Raw genomic sequence first — 21,723 nt, 5'->3', positions numbered from 1 at the left:
AATGAATAGATGCACACATACACACAGTTGATGTTGGTTGCCTCATGAAGTTGTTTGGGTGCTGGAGCCCAGGGGTGAGAAGTAGACGGGTCCTGGTGTACCGTTTGAGTTTTATACTGTGTTTAAGCATATATATGTTCAAGAGTAAGTTAAAATTAATCAACAAAACATGCTTGGAGTCTAACATTCTATTATGTACTAATATAAGCTTCAAAACAAATTCTAGTGGAATATGCTAGATTCTAGATAAATTGAAAAATTAGAAACAATTTAATATAACTTTTATAGAGAACTCAAATTCAGCTTCTTTGTTTTTGTTGGTTACCACTACCATTCCTGCCAAAATAAATCTTCATGCTAAACATAACAGTATTTCAGAAGATTGTATATCCTTATGTAGACTTTTAAGAATACAGTAAACACCATCTGTCTCATATCGTTTAAGTTCAGAGTTGCCCATAAAGGAGAAAACACTACATGACATTAAGCAGATCCTTCCAGTTTTTGTTGACTTGATGTGACATGTTTTATATTTTATATCTGAGTATTTCTCTTGACACCTGACTTGACACTATTCACTTTCTGTAATTGAAACAACACTATTAAAGGCAGATAGCAAGCAAAAAAATTCTACATTTCATTAATCCTTAAAGATTTGTTCATTTTTACCCAAGGTTTATTCAATTTATATAGCAGGTAGGACAAAATACTGCCATACATTGTGCCTTTTTATATATTTTTTAAGATTTATTTATTCTGAGAGAGAGAGAGAGCACGGGTGGGCGTGGGGGCAGAAGGAGGGAGTGAGAATCCTCAGGCAAACTCCCCATTGAACAGGGAGCCCAATGCAGGGCTTGATCCCAGGACCCTGAGATCATGACCTCAGCTGAAGACAAAAGTCAGTTACCCTAACCAAGAGGCTCTTGGTGTCAGCTCAGGTCATGATCTCAGGGTGAAGGGATAGAGCCACGGGCTGGGCTCCACACTGGGCATGGAGTGTGCTTGAGACTCTCTCTCTCCTCCCTCTGCCTCTCCACCCCACCCCACTCCCCCCACCCTAACTCGTGTGCATGTGCACTCTGTTCCCTCTCCCTCTCTTAAAAAAAAAAATTGTACGTCCCAATTTTAAAGGACAGATTGTAAAACTTGTGATTCTTTGTAATATCCTGACGGAAAAATTCTTTGTGAATTCTTACACATAAAATAAACAAGTCCTCAAATGCAGAGTTGTTATAATTCACCTGAAAAGATTAAGTCCTACAAGTTTCAGAGAAATCGGAAGAGATAAAACTTTGAAGGTGAAATATAAGTACCTACGCACTAATAACACAATTTCTGTTTTGCTTTTTTCTGTTTAGACTTCACGGGCTTCAAAAAAAGTTCACAATTTTGGAAAGAGATCGAATTCAATTAAAAGGAATCCTAATGCACCTGTGGTCAGACGAGGTTGGCTTTATAAACAGGTATTTTCTGTTTATTTTCTATTTGATGTGAAAGAAAGATGGAATCAAAAGAGACCTTTTCAACTGAATGCACCTAGGACAATTATATAAACTGGAGAAGGAACTGTAGAGTAGTCATCAGATTCTTTTTATTACCACCAAAGACTGTTAGGGGAACAGTAAAGAAAGAAAAGGTAATGGTTACTTAGAACAGAGATTGTGTGTGTTTGTTATAGGTATTTCTGGATTTGAAATTAAACATACGCTGCATGAAAATGTTAGCAATAATATGCTAAATTTATCCAGGCAGAAACATTTTTTAAATGGGGGAAGAAAACATACAGAGGTATTGTTCATTTTTCTATTCATATAAAAATCATTAAATGTACAATTATATACTTCTTTGCTTTAATTTACAGAGAAATCTGATCATAATTGAGATTTTTCAGATTTTTCTCAAATTTTTGCTTTTAGGCTCTCAAGGCTACTCTCTCAGCATGGTTCAGTCTCAGACACCCTAATAAGTTGGGGGTGTATATTGTTCTGTTGTTTGGAAAACCTGGTTAACTAAGCTTTTTTGGAACCTTGCCATTACTTTGAGAATTAGTAAGGGTGCATGTACATTGGACTTTCCGACATCTGTTTTGACTGCTTGGAGGCTGTTTTCTTTTTTACTTTCTGGTTTGCAGCTGGGTTTCCAAGTGACCACCAGATAACTGAGATGATGTACTAGGCACTCAAGACCTTTGTCTTTGCTCTATCTCTGATTCTACATGTACATAGATGATACAAAGCAAGTTAAATATTAGGTCATTGATGGTGCTAGTTATTCGGTCAAATATTGCTAATTGCTTTCAGATTACCTAATAATTATAGTAATTAAAATTCATAATGAAATTGTTATGAAACGTTCATTGTTCCATCTGAAAGTTGGGATGACAGCTAAACACATACCGAGAGAAGGCCCTCTTAAAATCCAGAGAATTCCCAATCATTCAAGCAAATTAGTTTTGCCAGTGTCCACTGAGTTGATTGAGTATATAACCTGAATATCAATTTTTAATTTTTATTTTAAAATCCTGTATATTTTAACTGACATTTAAACTTATCCAAGCTGAAAGATTTTTTTTAAAGGTTTTATTTATTTATTTATTTATTTATTTATTTATTTGAGAGAGTGTGCAGGAGAGAGGGCACAGGTGGGGGGTGGGCAGCTAGGAGAAGGAGAAGCAGACTCCCCGCTGAGCAGGGAGCCTGTGATACAGGGCTCAATTCCAGGATTCCAGGAGCCCGTAATCATGACCTGAGCCGAAGGCAGCAGCTTAACCAACTGAGCCACCTGGGTGCCCCTGAAAGATTTTTTTTTTAAAGTAGTCTTTCTAATGAGTCCAAATTATGTTCGCATAGCTTAGCATAATATTGAGCCTAATAGAGGATATGGGAGTTCTTTAAAATGATTTTTGTTCTCATTTCTTGATGCCTTGATTAATTTGTATTGGAAAAGTGTTACCAACCAGTTTCTCTACCATGAGTGTTTATTTTATAATAGGTGTGTGACTTATAGAGAGTTTGTTTGCAGAGTCACTTAAAAGTCTAAATTTTTTAATTATTTGTATTAAAGAATATTACTAGGAAACTGAAAATACCATATACCATTAAAAAGATTTTTTTTTTTGGTCCTTTGGTGTAACTGTCAATTTTAAGGACAAATGTTTTGTTTTGAGATTTTTACCTATATATAGTTCTGAAGTCATTTTTAGGTGGTTACAACTAGAAATAAATAAATATTAACGCATATCCAAACTGGCCTCTTTTTTGCGTTTGTGTGTGTGTGTGTGTGTTTCATTTTCTCTTGCAGTTTTGCCTTATTGCATGGGGGAAGGTAATTTTTACTAAAATTGTAATTTTATTTGAGCTTGGTATTTTTATAAACTGAATTACTTAGAAGAAGCTGCCACAGAGGCACTCTCTTTTGCAGGATGAGCAAGACCCAAACTGTACATGTAAGAAGAACAAATGTTTGTGAAATGTATTTGTATGCTAAGTTTCCTTTATTCACAGTCATTTTAAATCACATTACCTTTGGGACAGTTTCAAATCACATATTTTTCTTATTGTTGAAGATTAACATACTTATTAAATCTGGTTTACCAGAATACCCACAATGCTGCATAGTTACATCATCCTCATGTTAGCAGACATGTGTGTTCAGAAAAGTGAATTTCAAATTGCTTACAAATAGGAAGCCGAATCAGATTGCGTCAAAAGTATTTTTCACGTGAGAGTATTACTCTTCAGAAACCTGTATACTTGAGAATATCTTCATGTTCATGTGATCCAAGTCTCTAGAAAAGGTCCTCCATATTTTGGCTTTTTAGTTAGGTTTCTGTCCAGCCTATATCTAATACATCTTGTCTTAAAAACTTAGTTTAAATAAATGCATCAGGAATGAATTTGAATTTTCTGAAATGAAAAAAAAAAAAAAACCTTTAATATGCTGGTTTAATTTAGGACAGTACCGGCATGAAGCTGTGGAAGAAACGCTGGTTCGTGCTTTCCGACCTCTGCCTCTTTTATTACAGAGGTGAGCTTCCCGTAAACTGTCTTAGCGTATTATTTCATAACTGCAACAGAATGTGTTAAATAGTGGATGCTTTTTTATTTATTTTTTAATCTTTTTTGAGATTTTATTTATTTATTTGACAGCGTGAGAGGGAACACAAGCAGGGGGAGTGGGAGAGGGAGAAGCAGACTCCCCGCTGAGCAGGGAGCCCGATGCAGGGCTCGATCCCAGGACCCTGGGACCATGACCTGAGCCGAAGGCAGACGCTTAATGACTGAGCCACCCAGGTGCCCCATGGATGCTTTTTTAAAGAAAAAATCATTACAGTTCTTTGGCTGTTTTATTATCAACAAACCGTATCCAGAAAACCTTTTCTTCATCCATATATAATACTGAGTAATTGAGGTAGGACTGAAGGCAGTATAGTGCTTCAAGCAGATTAGTCTTGAGTTTTGGTCTGGTTTCTATAGTTTGTGTTAATCTTATTTGTTTTATGTAAATAACATATGAATCTTCACTCTGTAATGTTATCCTTGAATTCAGTGCCTACTAGATAAAAGTCATTAGTTTGTTGAGATTCTTTTTATGTGTCAGCTTTGTTAGATCCAGCTATTGATTCATTGAACACACTCCCCAGTAAATGTCTTGAGAGTATCAGAGATTACTCTGATATATTGGCAAATTTTTTTTTAAAGTGCAAAGAAATGTACTTATTATGATCTCCACCCTCCTTGCCCCGCCTCTTTTTTAAAACAATGACAGCCTCCCTGAAACATGGAGAAAATTGTGTAAAGGATATATACCAGGCCGTTAATGTTGGTGTAGAGGAAATAAAGGTATTATCTTAGGTATGGGGTAATGGTCTTCATTTCTCCTATATGGATATCATAAACTCCTTTTTTAAATATGTTTTCTTGTTAGTAAGTTATTGATTAATACAATTTTAAAGCAAAGTCCAGAGAAGTCTGTGCTCTGTGCTTGTATGGATCTGTTAGATACTACATGTTTGGTACCTAGCAAAGAAAAGTCTGCTTCGGCTGTAATATAAAATCATTAATCTGGACAGTAGCTCTTTCTTTCCTACTTTTAAAGTCCAGTTGGAAACAGTCACTAAAGGATTAGATTGTCAAAGCATGTTTAATAATTTATAACTTTTCTAGATAAGTATTTCACAAACTATAACAGGATTTTAGAACTGATTAACAACTTTAAAATTTGTGATTATACCAAAAGAGTGTGATGAAATTCTGTGGTCATCTGTCAGAGCAATGTAATGCATGTTAACCTTCAAATTAGAAATTACTAGAATTGTATTCATCTATTTTTCCCCCACTGCAAACTATGGTTGAGAAGCATTGCTGAGTCGGAATTAACCAAACCTATAAAATTTCATTTTGTCATAGAGATGTTGGTCAGGCAGCAGGTTTGATATTATCTTTAGTTTAAGTACCAACCATACTCTACAATTTCCCTTAAAGGTTTTCCCACTCTTTCAGAAAGTCAGGAGTTATATATAACTCAGGCATTATTTCTAAGCTTACAGTTTGTAGTTCTCTCTTTTGCAGTTTATTTATAGTCTACTTAGAGCTTTAAATAAGAACAAGAAAATATTTATTACTATTCTCATATAAAATTCCTTAATGTTAATTTACAACAAAAAGAACACTGAATTCCTTATAACTTGCTATCGTTGCTCATGGAAAGGTACTGCTTATGACTATTACTAAAATAGAAAAACTTTTAACCTAATTTTAAAAATGTAAATGTTGAGTTCAGAAGCCATGTTGAATATGAGATTCCATATTATTATTAACCATATGCATTTTACACCTAATATATTTATTAATTTTAGTATGGTTTGCCAGACAGAAGCAATGTAAAAAAGAAGAAAATATAAAAAGGGAAGAAATATCACTTAACTCACTTTTGCACTTTTGGTGGTTGGAAATGAGTAGATGATATTATACACTTTCACTATTTTATCAACAGGAATTGTCATATTTGAAATAAAAACTACCAGACTTTAGTGAGATGATTATAATACCTTGCATTTTTTTGAGCATTTACTGTATGTTGAGCATGTAACATAGATGATCTATTTCATCTCTTCTTTATAGCCATTTAACAAGGTAGGAAGTCTTACTTCGCCTGTTCACACAAGAGGACCCTAAAGGACAGTGAGGTCATATTGCTTGCCTGAGGTCTCACAACTAGCAAGTGTCAGAGCCAGGATTTATACATACGCACTTCTCTTAACCACAGGTTTTTTCCTTACACAGGTCTCTTCTCTTAACGGCCTGAATACAGCAGCTCCATTCATTTCTTCTGTATCTTTCCAAGTGTCTAGTATAGTGACATACACAGTGCACTGTCAGAATTTTTTGACAAATCAGTCCACATTTCACAGATATGGAAAGTAAGACAAAATAAGTGATTTGCTATTTTTTATAATAGGTTAGCAGCCAATACCAGATGGAAGCTCAGTTCCCACTGTTCTTTGCAAAGTAGCGGGCATATTATGACAGAACACTGAGATTGCTTTATTTTACAGTCTGCTGACAAAACTTATTATGGGACTTAATTCATTCAACAAATATTTATTGAGCAGGACCTGCTTCATTCCAGGTGCTGTCAAAACAGTGAAAGAAAGCTCTCATGAAGCTTCATTCTAGAGGAATCAGGGAGACAGTAAATAAATTCAGATAAATAAAAAAGATGATGGTAAGTCCTTTTAGAAAAATAAGGTCATCATATGAAAGACACGCATGGAGGAAAGATTTCTTTGGATCAGTTCTCTGAGCAGACGTTTTAGATAGCGAGGTCTAAATGATGATGAAGAGCCAGAGTGAGTATAATGTTCAGGCAGGGGGAGCAATAGTGCAAAGGCTCTGACGTTAGGAAAGTGGAACATTGAAGGAGCAGAAGGAAACCGTTGTACACAGCTGGAGGACTAGCAATAGGGAGGCAGGTGGGAGGAATGAAGATTGCACCAATGTCAGACTCTACTAGAATTTCGATTCTACTGTAAATACCGTAAGGAAACAGTGGGATGTTTTTCAGTATACGAATGATATGCTTTGATTTACATTGTGGAAAGCTTACTCAAGCTGCTCTTAGAAAATGGATTATAAGGAGGAAGGAAAGAAGCAGAGACTAGTTAGGGGTTATTAGGTAGAAATGATAATGGCCCGGAGTAAGGTGGTAGCTAGCAGTGAGCACTTTTGGTATACCAGATATATTATTAGGTAGTAAGATACAGAAGTGAACAATATAAACTCCTCTCTTCATGGAACTCACAGATTAGCTAAAGGAGTCTAAGAAAGACTGTCATAGTATTCAGTTATGTTGAATGAGTGTTAACCAGATGTACAAGGAAAGAATTAGGAAAGAAGGGTAAGTCCACTAGACAGTGGACTTAGCATGTTCAAAGCATGTGTGAGGATGGCATATTTGTAAAATTGCACATGGGGCTTATGTTGCTGGAATGAAAGTTATGCCTGCAGACATAGCAGGAGTAAAGGCTAAAAAGTAGATTGAGGCACAAAAGTCATTTGTTTACCATCCTAATGAGTTTTAACTCTTAAATCTTAAATGCAAGAATAATAATAGGATCATATGCACATTTTAGAAAAATCACCCTAGCACTTGAACTACAAGCCAGGAGACCAATTAACAAAGTATTGAAGTATTCTAGGTAATAATAATTAGTAATAATATTCCAGTCTGTAACTTACGTACCCAGCTGTAATTATATATGTGTTTTTTGTCTTTTACCCAAACATCTTTAAAGCTGAAGTAGAAGTGGGGAGTCTAAAATGTTAACTTGAATCTAATCAATGTTGAGATTCTTATGGTTCTTGTCCCAGGTTATGTTCCCCAGGACACGAGCTCTGTGATGGAGGTTAATGTGCAAGAGGCTCATTGGGGAGTGTTCAGGGGACCATTATACCTGCAGGAAAGGGAAGGAAGTATGTTGGGACAGAGGGAGTTGGGCTATCATCCAGTCTAACAAAGGTCCAGCTCACCCCCCCTGGAGAGTTTGTTCATTCTACAGATAATCAGTACCCACTCTTTGCTTGTCAGTGTATGAAGCCCTTTAGGTAAAAGACAGTTACTTAGGTCAGGCTTGACAGAACTAAACAGAAGAATGTCATGATTAGGAACATTTGAAGAATCTAGTGAAAAACTCTTAGGATAGTCATTTGACAAAAGATGAAGATTTTTTATATATGCAGTGCCCTTAGTTTTATATAATAAGGGCAGTATTTATTGAACACTTCAAATGGGCTGAGTGCATTATTGAGTTCTTCATGTCTGGTAGCTCATTTAAGCCTCACAACAGTCCTTTGCAGTAAGCCCTGTTTTCCTCAGTTTTATGGTTGATGAAACTGAGATACCCAGTATTGATAACTTGCCAAGATCTCATAGCTGCTAGTGTCCATCTGGGAAACCATTCATGGTGATCCAGTGAAATCAGCCTATGCCATAGTGCCTGTGCATATTCTGAAAGAACTTTAGGAAAAGTCACCATTTCCAGTAATGCAACATAAGAGAATGTATTATTTGATAAAAATGATCTTTTAATAAAGATGACTTCATGAGCGGTTTCTGATTATATGCTTTATATAAACAAAATTGGATTTAAAATAGAATGTGACTCATCTTTTAAATTGTCATATTCTCATAATTGATGACTGCTTTCTACCTCTTTTTTTTTTTTACCTTTTAGACTAAATCTGCGCTTGTGTTCATTCTTTCCATTTATTAGTATAGTAAGAGGCAGAATTTTGTAGCCTTATGAGAAAAGCTACAGAAATAACCTCTGTTGAATGCAACTTTCTTTTGGAAGTTTCACCATATATATTAGAAATGAGGGGAAAATAAAATTCCTTGTTAAGTTTATGATAATAAAAAAACATGGCAAGCATAATAAAAGGAATTATTTCTCATTTATGGTTTTTCTCATTGCTGAGTTCATCAGCCTAATGTACAGCTTAATTAAGTTGTCTTATGGGTTTCTAACAATGAACTATATATTTCGAGTTTCATAAACATCTCTGCCCCCAAGCAGCAAGTTAATAATGTGAATCTATACTGTGCCAAGATTAATGTTTTATCATTCTCCTGGGTGTGTTTTATTTGCTTTGCCTTGTAGGTCTGTAATTTATTCCCATAACTTTGTTGTGTATCAGAATGACTAGTAAAAGCTAACCACAGCTATATGTTTTAAAAATCATATAATTCTTACAGCATAGTTTAAAATGTATATTTATTCAAATGTTTTTTAGCATCTACTGTCATTCTAAATGTCTTCGTTCAGTTGACATTCTAGAGGGGAGAGAGAGTTGATAAATACATAATAAAGCAAATAGTATGTCTAAGATATTGAGGAGGTAGGGGCAGTAAAGTTCCAGAAAGAGAAGACAGGGCTCTGGGTTGGGTTGGGATGGGAAGCAGTTAAAAATAGTGTGGTCCAGGAAGGCTTTATAATGAGACATTTGAGCCAGACTGGAGGGCATGAGCAAGTGAGCTGCGTGTTTGTCTTGGCTTGAAATGGTTGGGCATTTAAATCCTACCAGAAATGTGGGTAGATTGACTTTGTAAGGTTTCTGTGTTGTTACTTATATGCTAATATATTTTCAATGAATCACATGTGAAGGGGTTTGTAGAATGTGGTATATATGCCAAACAAATGTATACTGTTTTTATGTCTAATTGACATTTTTCTGATGTGTGAGAACCATTTCTGATTTGCTTAGGATGGGGAAGCTTATGAAAGTGAAGAAGTATATACACTTGTGCTATTTAATATTTCCTTTAAAACCTTATAAAGAACTATCTAAACGACACATGAGTCCAGTTCATTTATATATAAGAACCTTTTGATTTTATCAAAATAAATTTTGAGAAAATTTATTCTGCTTCATGAGAACATTTAAAATGCTAATCAGATGTTCAATTATGTCTTAGATGAGAAAGAAGAGGGTATCCTGGGAAGCATACTATTACCTAGTTTTCAAATAGCTATGCTTACCTCTGAGGATCACATTAATCGCAAATACGCTTTTAAGGTAAGGAAATAGCCATACTATTTTAATTCTGTATTTGAATCTTGCCCTGATTTAAAAGATGGATATTGACCCATAGATAATTACAAAAAGATATTTTAGTGATGGTCATTTTTATTTTTAAAATAAGTCAATAGTCTTAAGGTTGAGTAGGAGAATGACCCTTTTAATTAGGAAGCATGTTCTCAAATATCTAAGGGCCAAGCATCTTTATGTCTGTACTTCAGAATGATTTTAGATAAAGCAAATATGTGAAAATGCTAATAATTGGTAACTATAGCTGTAGGTGTCCTGGCAATCACTGTACTGTTCTTTAAAGGTTACTGTATGTTTGAATTTTTTCATAATAAATTTGGGGGAAGAGTACTGTAAGAGATAACAACTGTGGTTTTTTAACATATGTACATTTATGATCTTAGAGAATATTTGCAAAGATGTTCTTGGGTCTAAGTACATAATGAACATTGGGTACTTTTGAGATAATATTGATGTTGAAACATTAAAAAGTATTAAATCCAAGCAGACCTGAGCCCCCCTCCTCTGACTAACAATACCCACCCACTTCTGATATGCTGGTTTGTGAAATACCTCAAGTTAAAGGCCACTTTAATGATAACTTGGTTATTTTTGTTTTCAAAAGCCCTACTGCATTCTTTGCTTTATGGCTGTGGCTAAAATAAATTTTAGAGGTCGCCTATTTTTTTAAGTCAGTTTTAAATTAACAACTCTGAAAGGTTTGATGTAAAAATTTCATTTGAAGGGAAAGGGGAAAAGGAAGGGTAACACATGCTGTAATTTAACAGTGAAAATGTTTACACCCCTAGAAAATTGATTCCATTTTCACTGCCCATCCACTTTTTTAAAGAATACTCAGGACTGCAGCTGATTTACAACTTTTGCTAATTAACGTATTGCATCATTAACTGTGGAAGAAAAAAGCAGGAAAGTTAGAATGGGGGTGGGGTGATGGATGGCCTCAAGGAGAAGGTGATGTCTGAGCAGACACTGTGGGTAAGAAGGGAAAGGCATGAAATTTCAATAAATTGTATTAACAATGTGAACCAGAGAAACAGAATTAAGTACTGATGATGCTGTAACAAAATTTAATACTGTTAACTTAAAATAATAATGTGATAAAAGTTACTTCCACGTGTAAGACTGTATGATACTGTTATTTGATCTTGAATTCAATTTTTGTGTTTGCTCATCAATTTGGCAAAAGTTCATTGAATGTACTCTTTGTAGGACCTTTTGCTGGATTCTTAGACTCTTAAATATTAGAATGTTGAAATCACAGTAACAGTGACCATGCATGTTAAGTATATTTTCTCTGTAATTATTTGGTTTGATATTAATTTTATTTTACTTGTTAACAAGGAGAGTAATTTCTCTCTCAAATTCTCTCTTTTGCAATGTTTGTTTCCTCCAAATTTATGAGCCACTTTTGACATTGAGACTACTGCTTATCACAATGGTGAGTAGAAACTTCATGGACAATTGTGGAACTTAAAGCTAGAGAGCAGACTCCATCATCATCTAGCAACTATTTCTGCTTGACCCCTGGCAAGCATGGGTGTGGTTTGTTAGCAAGGAGTCACGGCTGTACCTCGAGCTTCTTAGCACTAGCCCCACGTTCCTTCCCTTGATCACAGATGTGGACAGTGGTCTTTCATTCATTTCTCTAAAGCCCGATTCAGGCAGTCCAGGGATACTTTGCCGTGCCTTTAATCATTTTAACAACACGTAGCATTTGAGCTGTTTCTATTAAATTGTTTCCATAATAGTTTTAGATATAAAACTATATCTCCAACAAGGTCAAGTGAGATTTGTTGCTTATGTCGTTACTTGGATCGCTGTGTTCGTTGAATTTATTTCTGTCTTAATTCTTTCTGAAAGAAATTTTTAGAAAAAGCTAATTTGACACTGTAAACAAAGCAGATAGTCAAGATTTCGGAGTAAAGTGTGTGGCTCCAGATTTATTCCTCTCCAATTTTTATATTTAGCGGACTAACTCTGTACTTCATACTCTCCTTTACCTCACTGTATGCTGAAATAGCCTTTGTTTGTTTTTCTTTGTCTTTCCGTGTATGATAGGAAACTGTCACAGGCATTTTTGCATGGAAATTAAGAATGTTTCCTCCACAGAATTCTCTACCTTGGCCTTTTTTTCTACTTTGATACAGCTACTACTGCTGTCCTTCTTTGCCCCATTAGCCCACGTGCTCAGCTGAGCTCTCAGTGCTCACACCTGGGATAGCAGTCCCTCATTGATGCCTTTATTTCATTTTTCTTCCATTTCTCAGGAACAGAGGCAGATTGAACCACTATAAAAATAAAAACCCACTTACCACTTACATAGGCCTTCCTCAAACCCAAAACATTTACATTTTATTTAACTCTGACACTTGAGATGAAAAGCAAAAGGGAAATACCAGTTTGGATCATTTATAAATCTTTTATTTTTGTGTGTAGATGTCTATGAGGATTAAACAAAATGCTTTCACAGCAGCACCTTTTGAAGACTAAAGAAATTGCTAACACAAAGGGGAAATACTATGACATGTACATTTCTATTAATTTTATTGCTGGTTGCTCTAGAACATTCTTTTTTTATTGAAGTATAATTGACATACAATTAGTTTCAGGTGTACATCATAATGATTTGATATCTTTATATATTATGAAAGAATCCTCACAGTAAGTCTACTTACCATCTGTCACCGTGCAGATGTTACAGTATTATTGACTGTATCCCTATGCTGTATATTATATCCCTGTGACTTAGTTATGTTATAACTGGAAGTTTGTACCTCTTAATCCTCTTCACTTTTTTTTCGCCTACCCTCCAATCCCTCCTGCATCTGGTAACCAAAAGTTTGTTCCCTATATCTTTGAGTCTGTTTCTGTTTTGTTTTGTTTGTTCATTTGTTTTGTTTTTTAGGTTCCACATATTAGTACAATCAGACAATATTTGTCTTTTTCTGTCAGACTTGTAATACTTGGCATCATACCCTCCAGGTCTATCCATGTCATTGCAAGATTCCATTTCTTTTTTATGGCTAAGTAGTATTCCAGTGTGTGTGTCTGTGTTTATCCGCCACATCTGCTTTATCCATTCATCTATCAACGGACACTTATGTTGCTTCCGTATCTTGGGTATTGTAAATAATGCTGCAGTGGGGGTGCATATATCTCTTTTTTGTTTTGTCTTTAAAGAGTTTATATATCTATGAGAGAGAGAGAGAGAGCACTCGCACAAGCAGGGGGAGGGGCAAACGGAGAGAGAGAGAGAGAATCCCAAGCAGGCTCCACACCCAACATGGTGCTCGATGCCAGACTTCATCCCATGACCCCAAGATCACCACCCAAGCCAAAACCAAGAGTCAGATGCTTAACCAACTGAGCCACCAATGCATATTTCTCTTTGAATTGGTGTTTTCTTCTTTGAATAAGAAGGGGATTTGCTGGATTGTTTGATAGTTCTATTTTTATGGAACATTCTTGAATAAAGAGGTGTGAATTGTAGTAAATGGAAATTGCTAGGGGTGTATACATGGAACAGGCATGGCAAGGAGGTATGACAAGGGACTTCATTTCTTACCTCCTTTCCTTCCCATACACCTTTTTTCCTCGTTTTGATTTTCAAAGGAAAAATGGCAATGTTGGGAGGACATTTTAATATTTATATTTTTTCAAGATTGAATTTATTTTAAGTCAGTCATTTCTGTAACTAGGTATAAGCCAAGTCTGCTTTCTTTGAAAGTTGATAGTAATGATCCATGTAGGGAACCACTTAACTGTCTTTCTTTTTCTCTTACAGATCCCGTGTATCTGTCTACAATGATCCTGTCATTTTCAATCAGGCAGCCCATCCAAACATGCGGACCTATTATTTCTGCACTGATACAGGAAAGGAAATGGAGTTGTGGATGAAAGCCATGTTAGATGCTGCCCTAGTACAGACAGAACCTGTGAAAAGGTAAAGGCTTGTAGGGAAAATAATGGTGATTGTCACTTACATTTTAATCCACGCCCTGCAAGTATATATCGTTATCATAGTACATATCATTTTATTAGTCATGATATGAAATCATTTCTTCCTCAGAAAGCAAGGATTAATTCATATTCTGTATTAAATTAACACACCTTTAGTTAATTTGAGATACCACCTGCATTTTTATTCCACATTTCCTCTATTCATTTTCACCTATCAGTGTACTGAGGTGAATACAGAATCCTAACATTCAAACTGAATATTCTTTCTTCTTACAGAATTACCTTTAATTTCCGGTAAGTACATTTTTAATTGTTATCTTAAACCTGCACAAGACAGTGTTTTTAAGGCCTAAATCCTCAAATAGAATTTATATTCATGAAATTAATTTTATTGTGCTTTTATATTATGTTGTATGTTTTTGGAGTGTAATAAATAGAAATAAAAAATTTTGATGAGTTTCATTTCTTCAGCATTTGCTGGTTAATTCTGATGGTTTTATGATAAATGTCTCCAGAAAACAACTCATTAAGATCATTTCTAAATATGTCTATTTCTTGATGAATTCTACCTTCTTTCTTTTGAAACTTCAGTACTCAGAGTCCTTGATAATATAAATATGTACTACTAAAATTGATCTGTGATTTCTTTTTCTCTGCTTGAACATCTAAATCATTTTAATAATGAACTATGTTAAGAACTAGTGAGAGGAAATCGGTTTATAAAACTACTTAAATAGCAGCTGAATAATGTGCTTTAAAAAAATTGTATTCCTGTAATTTGAAGAAAAATCTGTGACACAATTAAGTTCTTTTCCAGTCAGCAGCAATTGAGCATATATCTTATACAAGGAAGATGCTTACTTGCATGCTTGGTCTTTTTTCTCTCTTCTCAGGGAATTAGGGGGCTGTTACAATATAAATCTTTAGTTTTGATGGGGAGGAGGGTTAGTGTACATATTAATAAAAGTCTTTTGACTGGTTAAAAGACTGAATGAAGTTGATGCTATATAAATATATTTGTGTTTATTTTTTTTCAATATCAGGTTCAAATCAACTTAACCAATCACTGGTCATTAGAGCTAGGAAAAAGGAGAGAAAAGAAAGGAAGACCCGGATTAAACACTAGGACACCTATTAAAAAAAAAAAAAACTCAACCAGTTGCATATTCTAAGTTGAAAGCTAATAAAAGGAAAATTTGCTTTTGGAATTTCATGTGTAAAAATTATCCAAATGGGGGTTGCCTGGCTGGCTCAATTGGTGGTGCTGCATGGGAGTCTTGATCTCAGGGTCATGAGTTCAAGCCCCGTGTATGGGTGTAGAGTTTACTTTAAAAAAAAATAATTACCCAAATGGACATAAAGAGGAGATGATTAACACAGATAGCTAGGGAAAATGTGTAGGTGAAAAGAATTAATTGAAAATCTTAAGATAATTTTAACCTTAGAGTAAAATTTTCAAGAAACTATTTAAAATAAAGAAATCAGTGTCATAATTTAAATATATGATTTCCAGATAATCTCATATTGTATGTTTTCCTTATCTCAGAATTTCAACTTCAATTTTTTTCTTAATTTTCCACTCTAAAAACTGATAATTACTCATAATTTAGGGTGATAAAAATGATAGTATTTTGGTTGGACTTCTGACAAGCTCTTAGTTGATTATGTGCCTGTAATAATTTTTAGCATGTTGTGTTGATATAATTTACTCAGCCAGAAATTACTGAAGACCAACCATGTGCCCAGCCTGATGTCACCATTATCCTGTAGGAATTATGTCTTTTGTTCTACTTCTCGCTGCTGGCATTTTTATCCCGCCTTGTTGGTCTCACTTAATATTTCCCAAACTGAAGGAACCTAATTATGGTAATATTTCATAAGTACAGGGAGATTTTGTTTGCTTGGTTTTAAGGTAATGGGCTCTCTTTCCTGTATGGCTAGAATACTTAACAGATATTTATCAGAGCATATCACCTAAGAGATAAAACATCTAGCTTTTAACTAGATAGTTCATTTCTTTTAAATTCGCTTGTTCCCATTTGAAAAGTCAGTATATATGTCTTTTTTTATTACATTTCTTAAATGATAAGTCTTTGGAAAAATCAAGATAAAAAAGGCAATGCTGTTCTAATTTAAAATAATAGCTTTAGGGCCCCTGGGTGGCTCAGTCGTTAAGCGTCTGCCTTCGGCTCAGTCATGATCCCAGGGTCCTGGGATCGAGTCCCACATCAGGCTCCCTGCTCTGCAGGAAGCCTGCTTCTCCCTCTCCGACTCCCCCTGCTTGTGCTCCTGCTCTCGCTATGTCTCTCTCTGTCAAATAAATAAATAAAATCTTTAAAAAAAATAAAATAAAAAAATAAAAAAATAGCTTTAATTAACTAGAGGTAACTAAGTTTAAAATTCTTTTTCAGATAAAAAAAATTTTTTTTCAGGTATGTAATATTCTGTGTTAAATCCACTCTTTCACTCCTAGAATTTAATAAGGATAAATGTGCTTTTAGTGTAAATCTTTTATCTTTTAAGAGAAAGAAACTCCATAGCATATCTTAGTAAACTTTCTCAGTGTCTAATATGGTTTCCAATCTACAAGCTATGAGTTATATCCAACCTAAATATATGGATCATACACAAATTTACAAAAAGTAGTCACCTTTCCTTCCATTGTTTTCCTCACTCATCATATTCTAAACTATCTATACTGTATATGTGCGAGTTATATATTTCCCACTCGTCACTAACACTGGCAGCAGTACCACATTAGGATCCCATAGGAGCATTAGTACATATTGAAATGTGAACGGTTGGCCAATTCCGGAAAGGCCTCCCAGCATGGCACGATCTTGGCGATTTCGTGCAGGTTCAGACACTCAGCTTGGTCTTGTCAGAGTCTGGAAGTGATTGGTCTCAGAGAAGCTGATTCTCATCAAAAAGACCTAGGTAAAATGACTGGAATGGTGAGCAATAAAACTGGTGGCCCGGTCACGTACTATTAAGCAGTACATTCTTCCAGTGGGGAGATGGACACGGAATGCCACATTCTAATTCAAAATTGTGTGATAAGATAGAATGATAATAGTAATAAAGTGTGTGGCAGTCACTGATATACTCATCTGGTCCTCACACAATCCTATAACCCTGGTGCTACAATTACCCCCATTTACCAAAGAGGAAGGTTGAAGCACAATAAATTTCCACACCTTGTCCAGAGACACAGCCAGTAAGAGGTAGAGCTGCAAGCTGAACACACACAGTCTGGCTGTGAGAGCCCTTAACCAAAAATCAGGTCCTCTTGAATGCAAACACACTAGTTAGTCATATGGTGCAGATCTTCGACAGCATCAGACTATAATTTCTTGGTGTAGCCATTTCCACAAACCAGACTCATGTTTGTCTCAAGATGAGTTAAACCCTCCTGGCTGGAAGCCACGTTGTTTATTTCAAATGACTAGCTGCTGTGGTCCTTTAAGTGTGGATTTTGTGGTTTTACTCTCAAAGGGTAATCCTAATTTGCTTTATTTCCAGATTTCTAACGGGGACACTCATCACTTTTTATCCTTCAGTGCTTTATACACTGTGTATTTTATGTTTTCTTCCCCCCACCTTCTTTCTATTTATGCATTCTGATGTTGTACTTGAATTTTCATATCACAACATTAGGGATTTATATAGGCTTATCCTCTATGACCCTTTCAGTTTTTTTCATAAAGTCAAACGTAATTTTGCATTTTTCCTAGATTGAATCCAAGAAATAACACGTGCATTGTTTCAGCTGATTTACTATGATTTTCTTCTCTGATTTCAGAGTGGACAAGATTACATCTGAAAATGCACCAACTAAAGAAATCAATAACTTTCCCAATCATAGAGTGCTGATTAAACCAGAGGTCCAAAATAACCAGAAAAACAAGGAAATAAGCAAAAATGAAGAGAAAAAGGCATTGGAAGCTGAAAAGTATGGATTTCAGAAGAATGGTCAAGATAGACCTTTAACAAAAATTAATAGCGTAAAGTTGAATTCTCTGCCATCTGAATATGAGAGCGGGTCAACATGCCCAGCTCAGACTGGACACTATAGGCCAGTCAATGTGAATAGTTCGGAGAACAAAACAGTCAATGTTAGCCTGGCAGATCTTAGAGGTGTAAATCACCCAAATACAGGGCCCTTACACACAGAGGCTGATCGAGTCATCCAGAGGACAAACTCAATGCAACAGTTGGAACAGTGGATTAAAATCCAGAAGGGGAGGGGCCATGAAGAAGAAACCAGGGGGTAAGTGTCTTCTTGTTCTGTGTTCTGAACCCAGATTTCTTTCACACCATGTCAGTGGAGATGGTTTCTGACACACCTATTGAAAAATAGTAGTTTAAATTGCATTTTTAGACATTATAGCTTTCTGTCTCCCTTCTTTGTGGTAATCAGACATGAGTGTTTTTTCTCTGTCTCCCATTGTTCTGTCCAGATTTCTCAAAGAGGTCCTTACCCTGTAGAGAAGAAAATTAAATAAACAAGTCCAGTATACTGTGACAAAATGAAGGAAGAACATGATACTTACAAGAACAGGGACAACCAACACAACCTGTGGGTCCAGGAAAACCCTTCTGCAGGAAGTGAAATACAAAATGAAATGTAAAAAAAGTGGCATATTTATCTTGGTTTAGATCTATAAAACTGCAGAGTTGATAGGGAGCAGGAAAAGGAATCCAGAGAAATCCAGTATGGCTTAGATGCATCTGCTGTGATGGTGTCGGAGAAAGGAGGCTGGAGAGATAAGCCAGAAGAGATGTGTTCACATTGGTGTTTCAGAAAGATCTGTCTAGCTGCAGAATCTGGAGAACAGATTAGAGAAAGTTCAAAAGCTATAGGAGTAAGTGAAACAAGGAAAGAAAGGGGGGTGTATTTGAGGTAGGACTGACAAGACTAGTTGAGTGCTTGGACATGCTTGATTGCAAACTAGTCCTAGTCTAGTTTGACTCATCTGGTCCTTACACAATCCTATAACCCTGATGCTACAATTATCCCCATTTCCCAAAGAGGAGGTTGAAGCACAGTAAATTTCCACACCGTGTCCAGAGACACAGCCAGTAAGAGGTAGTGTTGCAAGCTGAACACACGCAGTCTGGTTTGAGTGTTAGGGAAAATCAAGAATGAAACCCTGCTTTTAAGCCTCTGATCATCAAGGGTGGTTTGGTGCCTTTAACCTCATGGAGAAGATTTGGAAAGAGAGAAAGTAATAAATGGACAGGTTAAATTTGAGGTGCCTGTAGTCTGTAGCTCCCAAGAGAAATCTGGACTTGAGTAAGGTTTGGGACATCATCATTATATCAAAAGTACTTACAGGGAAGGATGAGAGAAGATAAATTCATTCAGCTGGAGGCTGGATAAAATAAAGATTCTAGAGGAAAACCTGAAAGAACATTTACATTTAAGGGAACAAGCGGATTGTGGGGGCCTGCAAAGGAGATGAAAAATAAAGGCCAGAGGAGAGGGAGGAAAAGCAGGCACCTACCAATGAGAAACAGTGTGCTATCATTAGGCAGGAATTTAGTGATGCAAAATTTTAAAAATACTTTAATGTAGTGGGAAGAATTACCTGAGGAGTTATTGTGACTCTTACTTCTCAGTAGTAGAAAACCACAAAACAATGACATTAATGTGTTTCGGTTAAATGAAGATTAACTTAACAGTGAAACTTGTGAGGTATAGGAACGTTCTTCCAGTTTGCTCAGTTGGCGTGGCTGACGTCTGCGGCTGTGAGCCAAAGTCTCTCTCCTTTCAGGAACAGCTCAAAGGCCTGGGTGCACTTTTTGTTATCTCAACCAGCACTGCAAAAACACTCCCGCAATATGTTCACTTTCATTTTCTTCTTCTCCACCCGCAGCACTCACTTTTCTGATTTTCCCAAGGGAAAATTGTGAGACATATTTGTTAATTTCTGGCTGAAGAGACGCCAGAGTTAGTTTGGGGAGGGGGTGGGGATGAACGGATGTTTGATAGTACTTAAGGTAACCATTTTCAGGGAAACAATAATAAAAATCCCAGCCAGAAAATTTGCTGAATCTCTACCCAGCAAATTAAATCTCACTTCTTAGTTAAATCACGTTCCTCAATGATTTCATACTTTCTTACAGTTGAAACTGTATAGTTAAGGAGGTTCGACAGACATCTGGAAGTTAGGTTTTTTTTTTAATTGTTGAGCATAAATATTAGTTGAATTCAAGAACTTTTGGGTTTCTTGATGGTTATAATTAACATACGTAAAGGCTTTCTGTGTGACTTTCTTTTGAATGCAGACCTACAGCTTCTGAAGTTTATTTTGAGCTAAGATTTTCTCTGTGTTTTTCTCCCCTCCAACTTTGGATTCACTGGCTAGAAGCTACTTTGGATCATTGAGATAGATCAATTCTACATTATCATATGAACTTCAAATTTAAAAAACAGTTGATGTTTTGTAATTAAATAATTTTTATTGGTGGAAAGAAGCATTACCGGTTATTCATAGTATAATTCATTTTGTAAAACTTTATGAAAGGCTTGCTTTTAAAGTTCTGATGGAAAGAAAAGTTTAATATTTCATCAAATAGTAGATCCCTGCATCTGTGAACAGAGCTTTAAAGTTTCTTTGTGAGTGGCAGGCGCTGTTAAGATGCATGGTGCCTTAATCCATTGTTCTGCCTGGCAGAATCACAGGGACACGGTTTTCATGGTGTTTGACAGGCAGCTGCTGGTGAATGGAGCACCAAACCTGATGAAGGAGCTTACAGTGTTCATTTCTTAAGCTTTCACTTAAAAGTAAATCACACTTTGCTTAATTTGAATTTCTTTGGGGAGAACCACTGAAGGAAACTAGTTTTTGAAAAACAGGTCTCAAAATGCTAGAAAGTGTATGGGCTAAAAATAAATTTACTTGATAATAACCTAACTTTCTATTAAAATTCTTCAAAAGTAGTTTCAAAGATGGCAGAAGAGCCTTTTAAACTTTGTAATCATTAATTAGCCTCCTCTTAATGATCGTATGGTATGTTAACAGTTCAAGTTCCATATACTTCTCTACAAGAGGGGGGTCCAGCTCACATGTTGTGAATGCTTCAGAGCACTGATGGGGGGTGTTTAGTGCAATAGATTTTCTGAAATGGAATTTAAACATTAGTTTATAGACAGTTTTTAGTATTTTAGATTAACAATGTATGTCCCATCCTGATATGTTTATAAATAATCTTTTCCCAGATTTCCAAACTGCATATAAAGTTAATATTTATATTATTAGTATATTCTTCTATGATATAGTTCAGTGCTTAGTACAGAGCCTTTTGCATATTAAGGTTTCTATAATAGTTCTTGAATTTGTGAATGACCAAATCAAGGTATGTTGGGGTAAATTGCTTTAGTAGTAGGACAGAATTTCTAGGATGGAATCTATTTCTGTGCTTCCCAAGCAGATTGCCTTGGGGTTGCCAACTCTGGACTTTTTCCATTTTCTAGCTTTAGTGTGAACAGAGAAGGTGGGGATAGGAAGGAAGGAAGACCAAGCAGAGAAAAAAATAGGAAATATTTGTGGCAAGAAAGCCGCAAAGAAGTGAACTTTTATGCTGGTTATACCAGAGTACTGGGTACCTTTCTCCTTTACTCCAGCTCCAAAGGCATCAGATGATTAGC

At 35.7% G+C, this 21,723-nt stretch overlaps 1 protein-coding gene across 12 annotated transcripts in view; it reads left to right on the top strand.

The window, feature by feature from the left end:
- PLEKHA5 (pleckstrin homology domain containing A5) overlaps nucleotides 1-21,723 on the top strand; it is a 239,848-nt gene that overhangs the window by 143,398 nt on the left and 74,727 nt on the right. For 7 of the 12 annotated variants that reach the window (XM_027592894.2, XM_027592890.2, XM_035729177.1 and 4 more), the window contains 6 exons: nucleotides 1,359-1,463; nucleotides 3,954-4,026; nucleotides 9,976-10,076; nucleotides 13,937-14,052; nucleotides 14,346-14,363; nucleotides 17,872-18,339. In XM_027592894.2, coding sequence (XP_027448695.1) covers nucleotides 1,359-1,463; nucleotides 3,954-4,026; nucleotides 9,976-10,076; nucleotides 13,937-14,052; nucleotides 14,346-14,363; nucleotides 17,872-18,339 — 881 coding nt within the window. Of the gene's footprint in view, nucleotides 1-1,358; nucleotides 1,464-3,953; nucleotides 4,027-9,975; nucleotides 10,077-13,893; nucleotides 14,053-14,345; nucleotides 14,364-15,112; nucleotides 15,309-17,871; nucleotides 18,340-21,723 lie in introns of those variants that run through there. The other 5 variants (XM_027592897.2, XM_027592895.2, XM_035729176.1 and 2 more) reach the window with 3 other exon arrangements.

Source organism: Zalophus californianus, chromosome 9 (genome assembly GCF_009762305.2).
Source record: "Zalophus californianus isolate mZalCal1 chromosome 9, mZalCal1.pri.v2, whole genome shotgun sequence".
NCBI lineage: Eukaryota > Metazoa > Chordata > Mammalia > Carnivora > Otariidae > Zalophus > Zalophus californianus.
The sequence above is the reverse complement of the archived record's forward strand: the minus strand, read 5'-3'. Positions and strand labels throughout refer to the sequence as shown.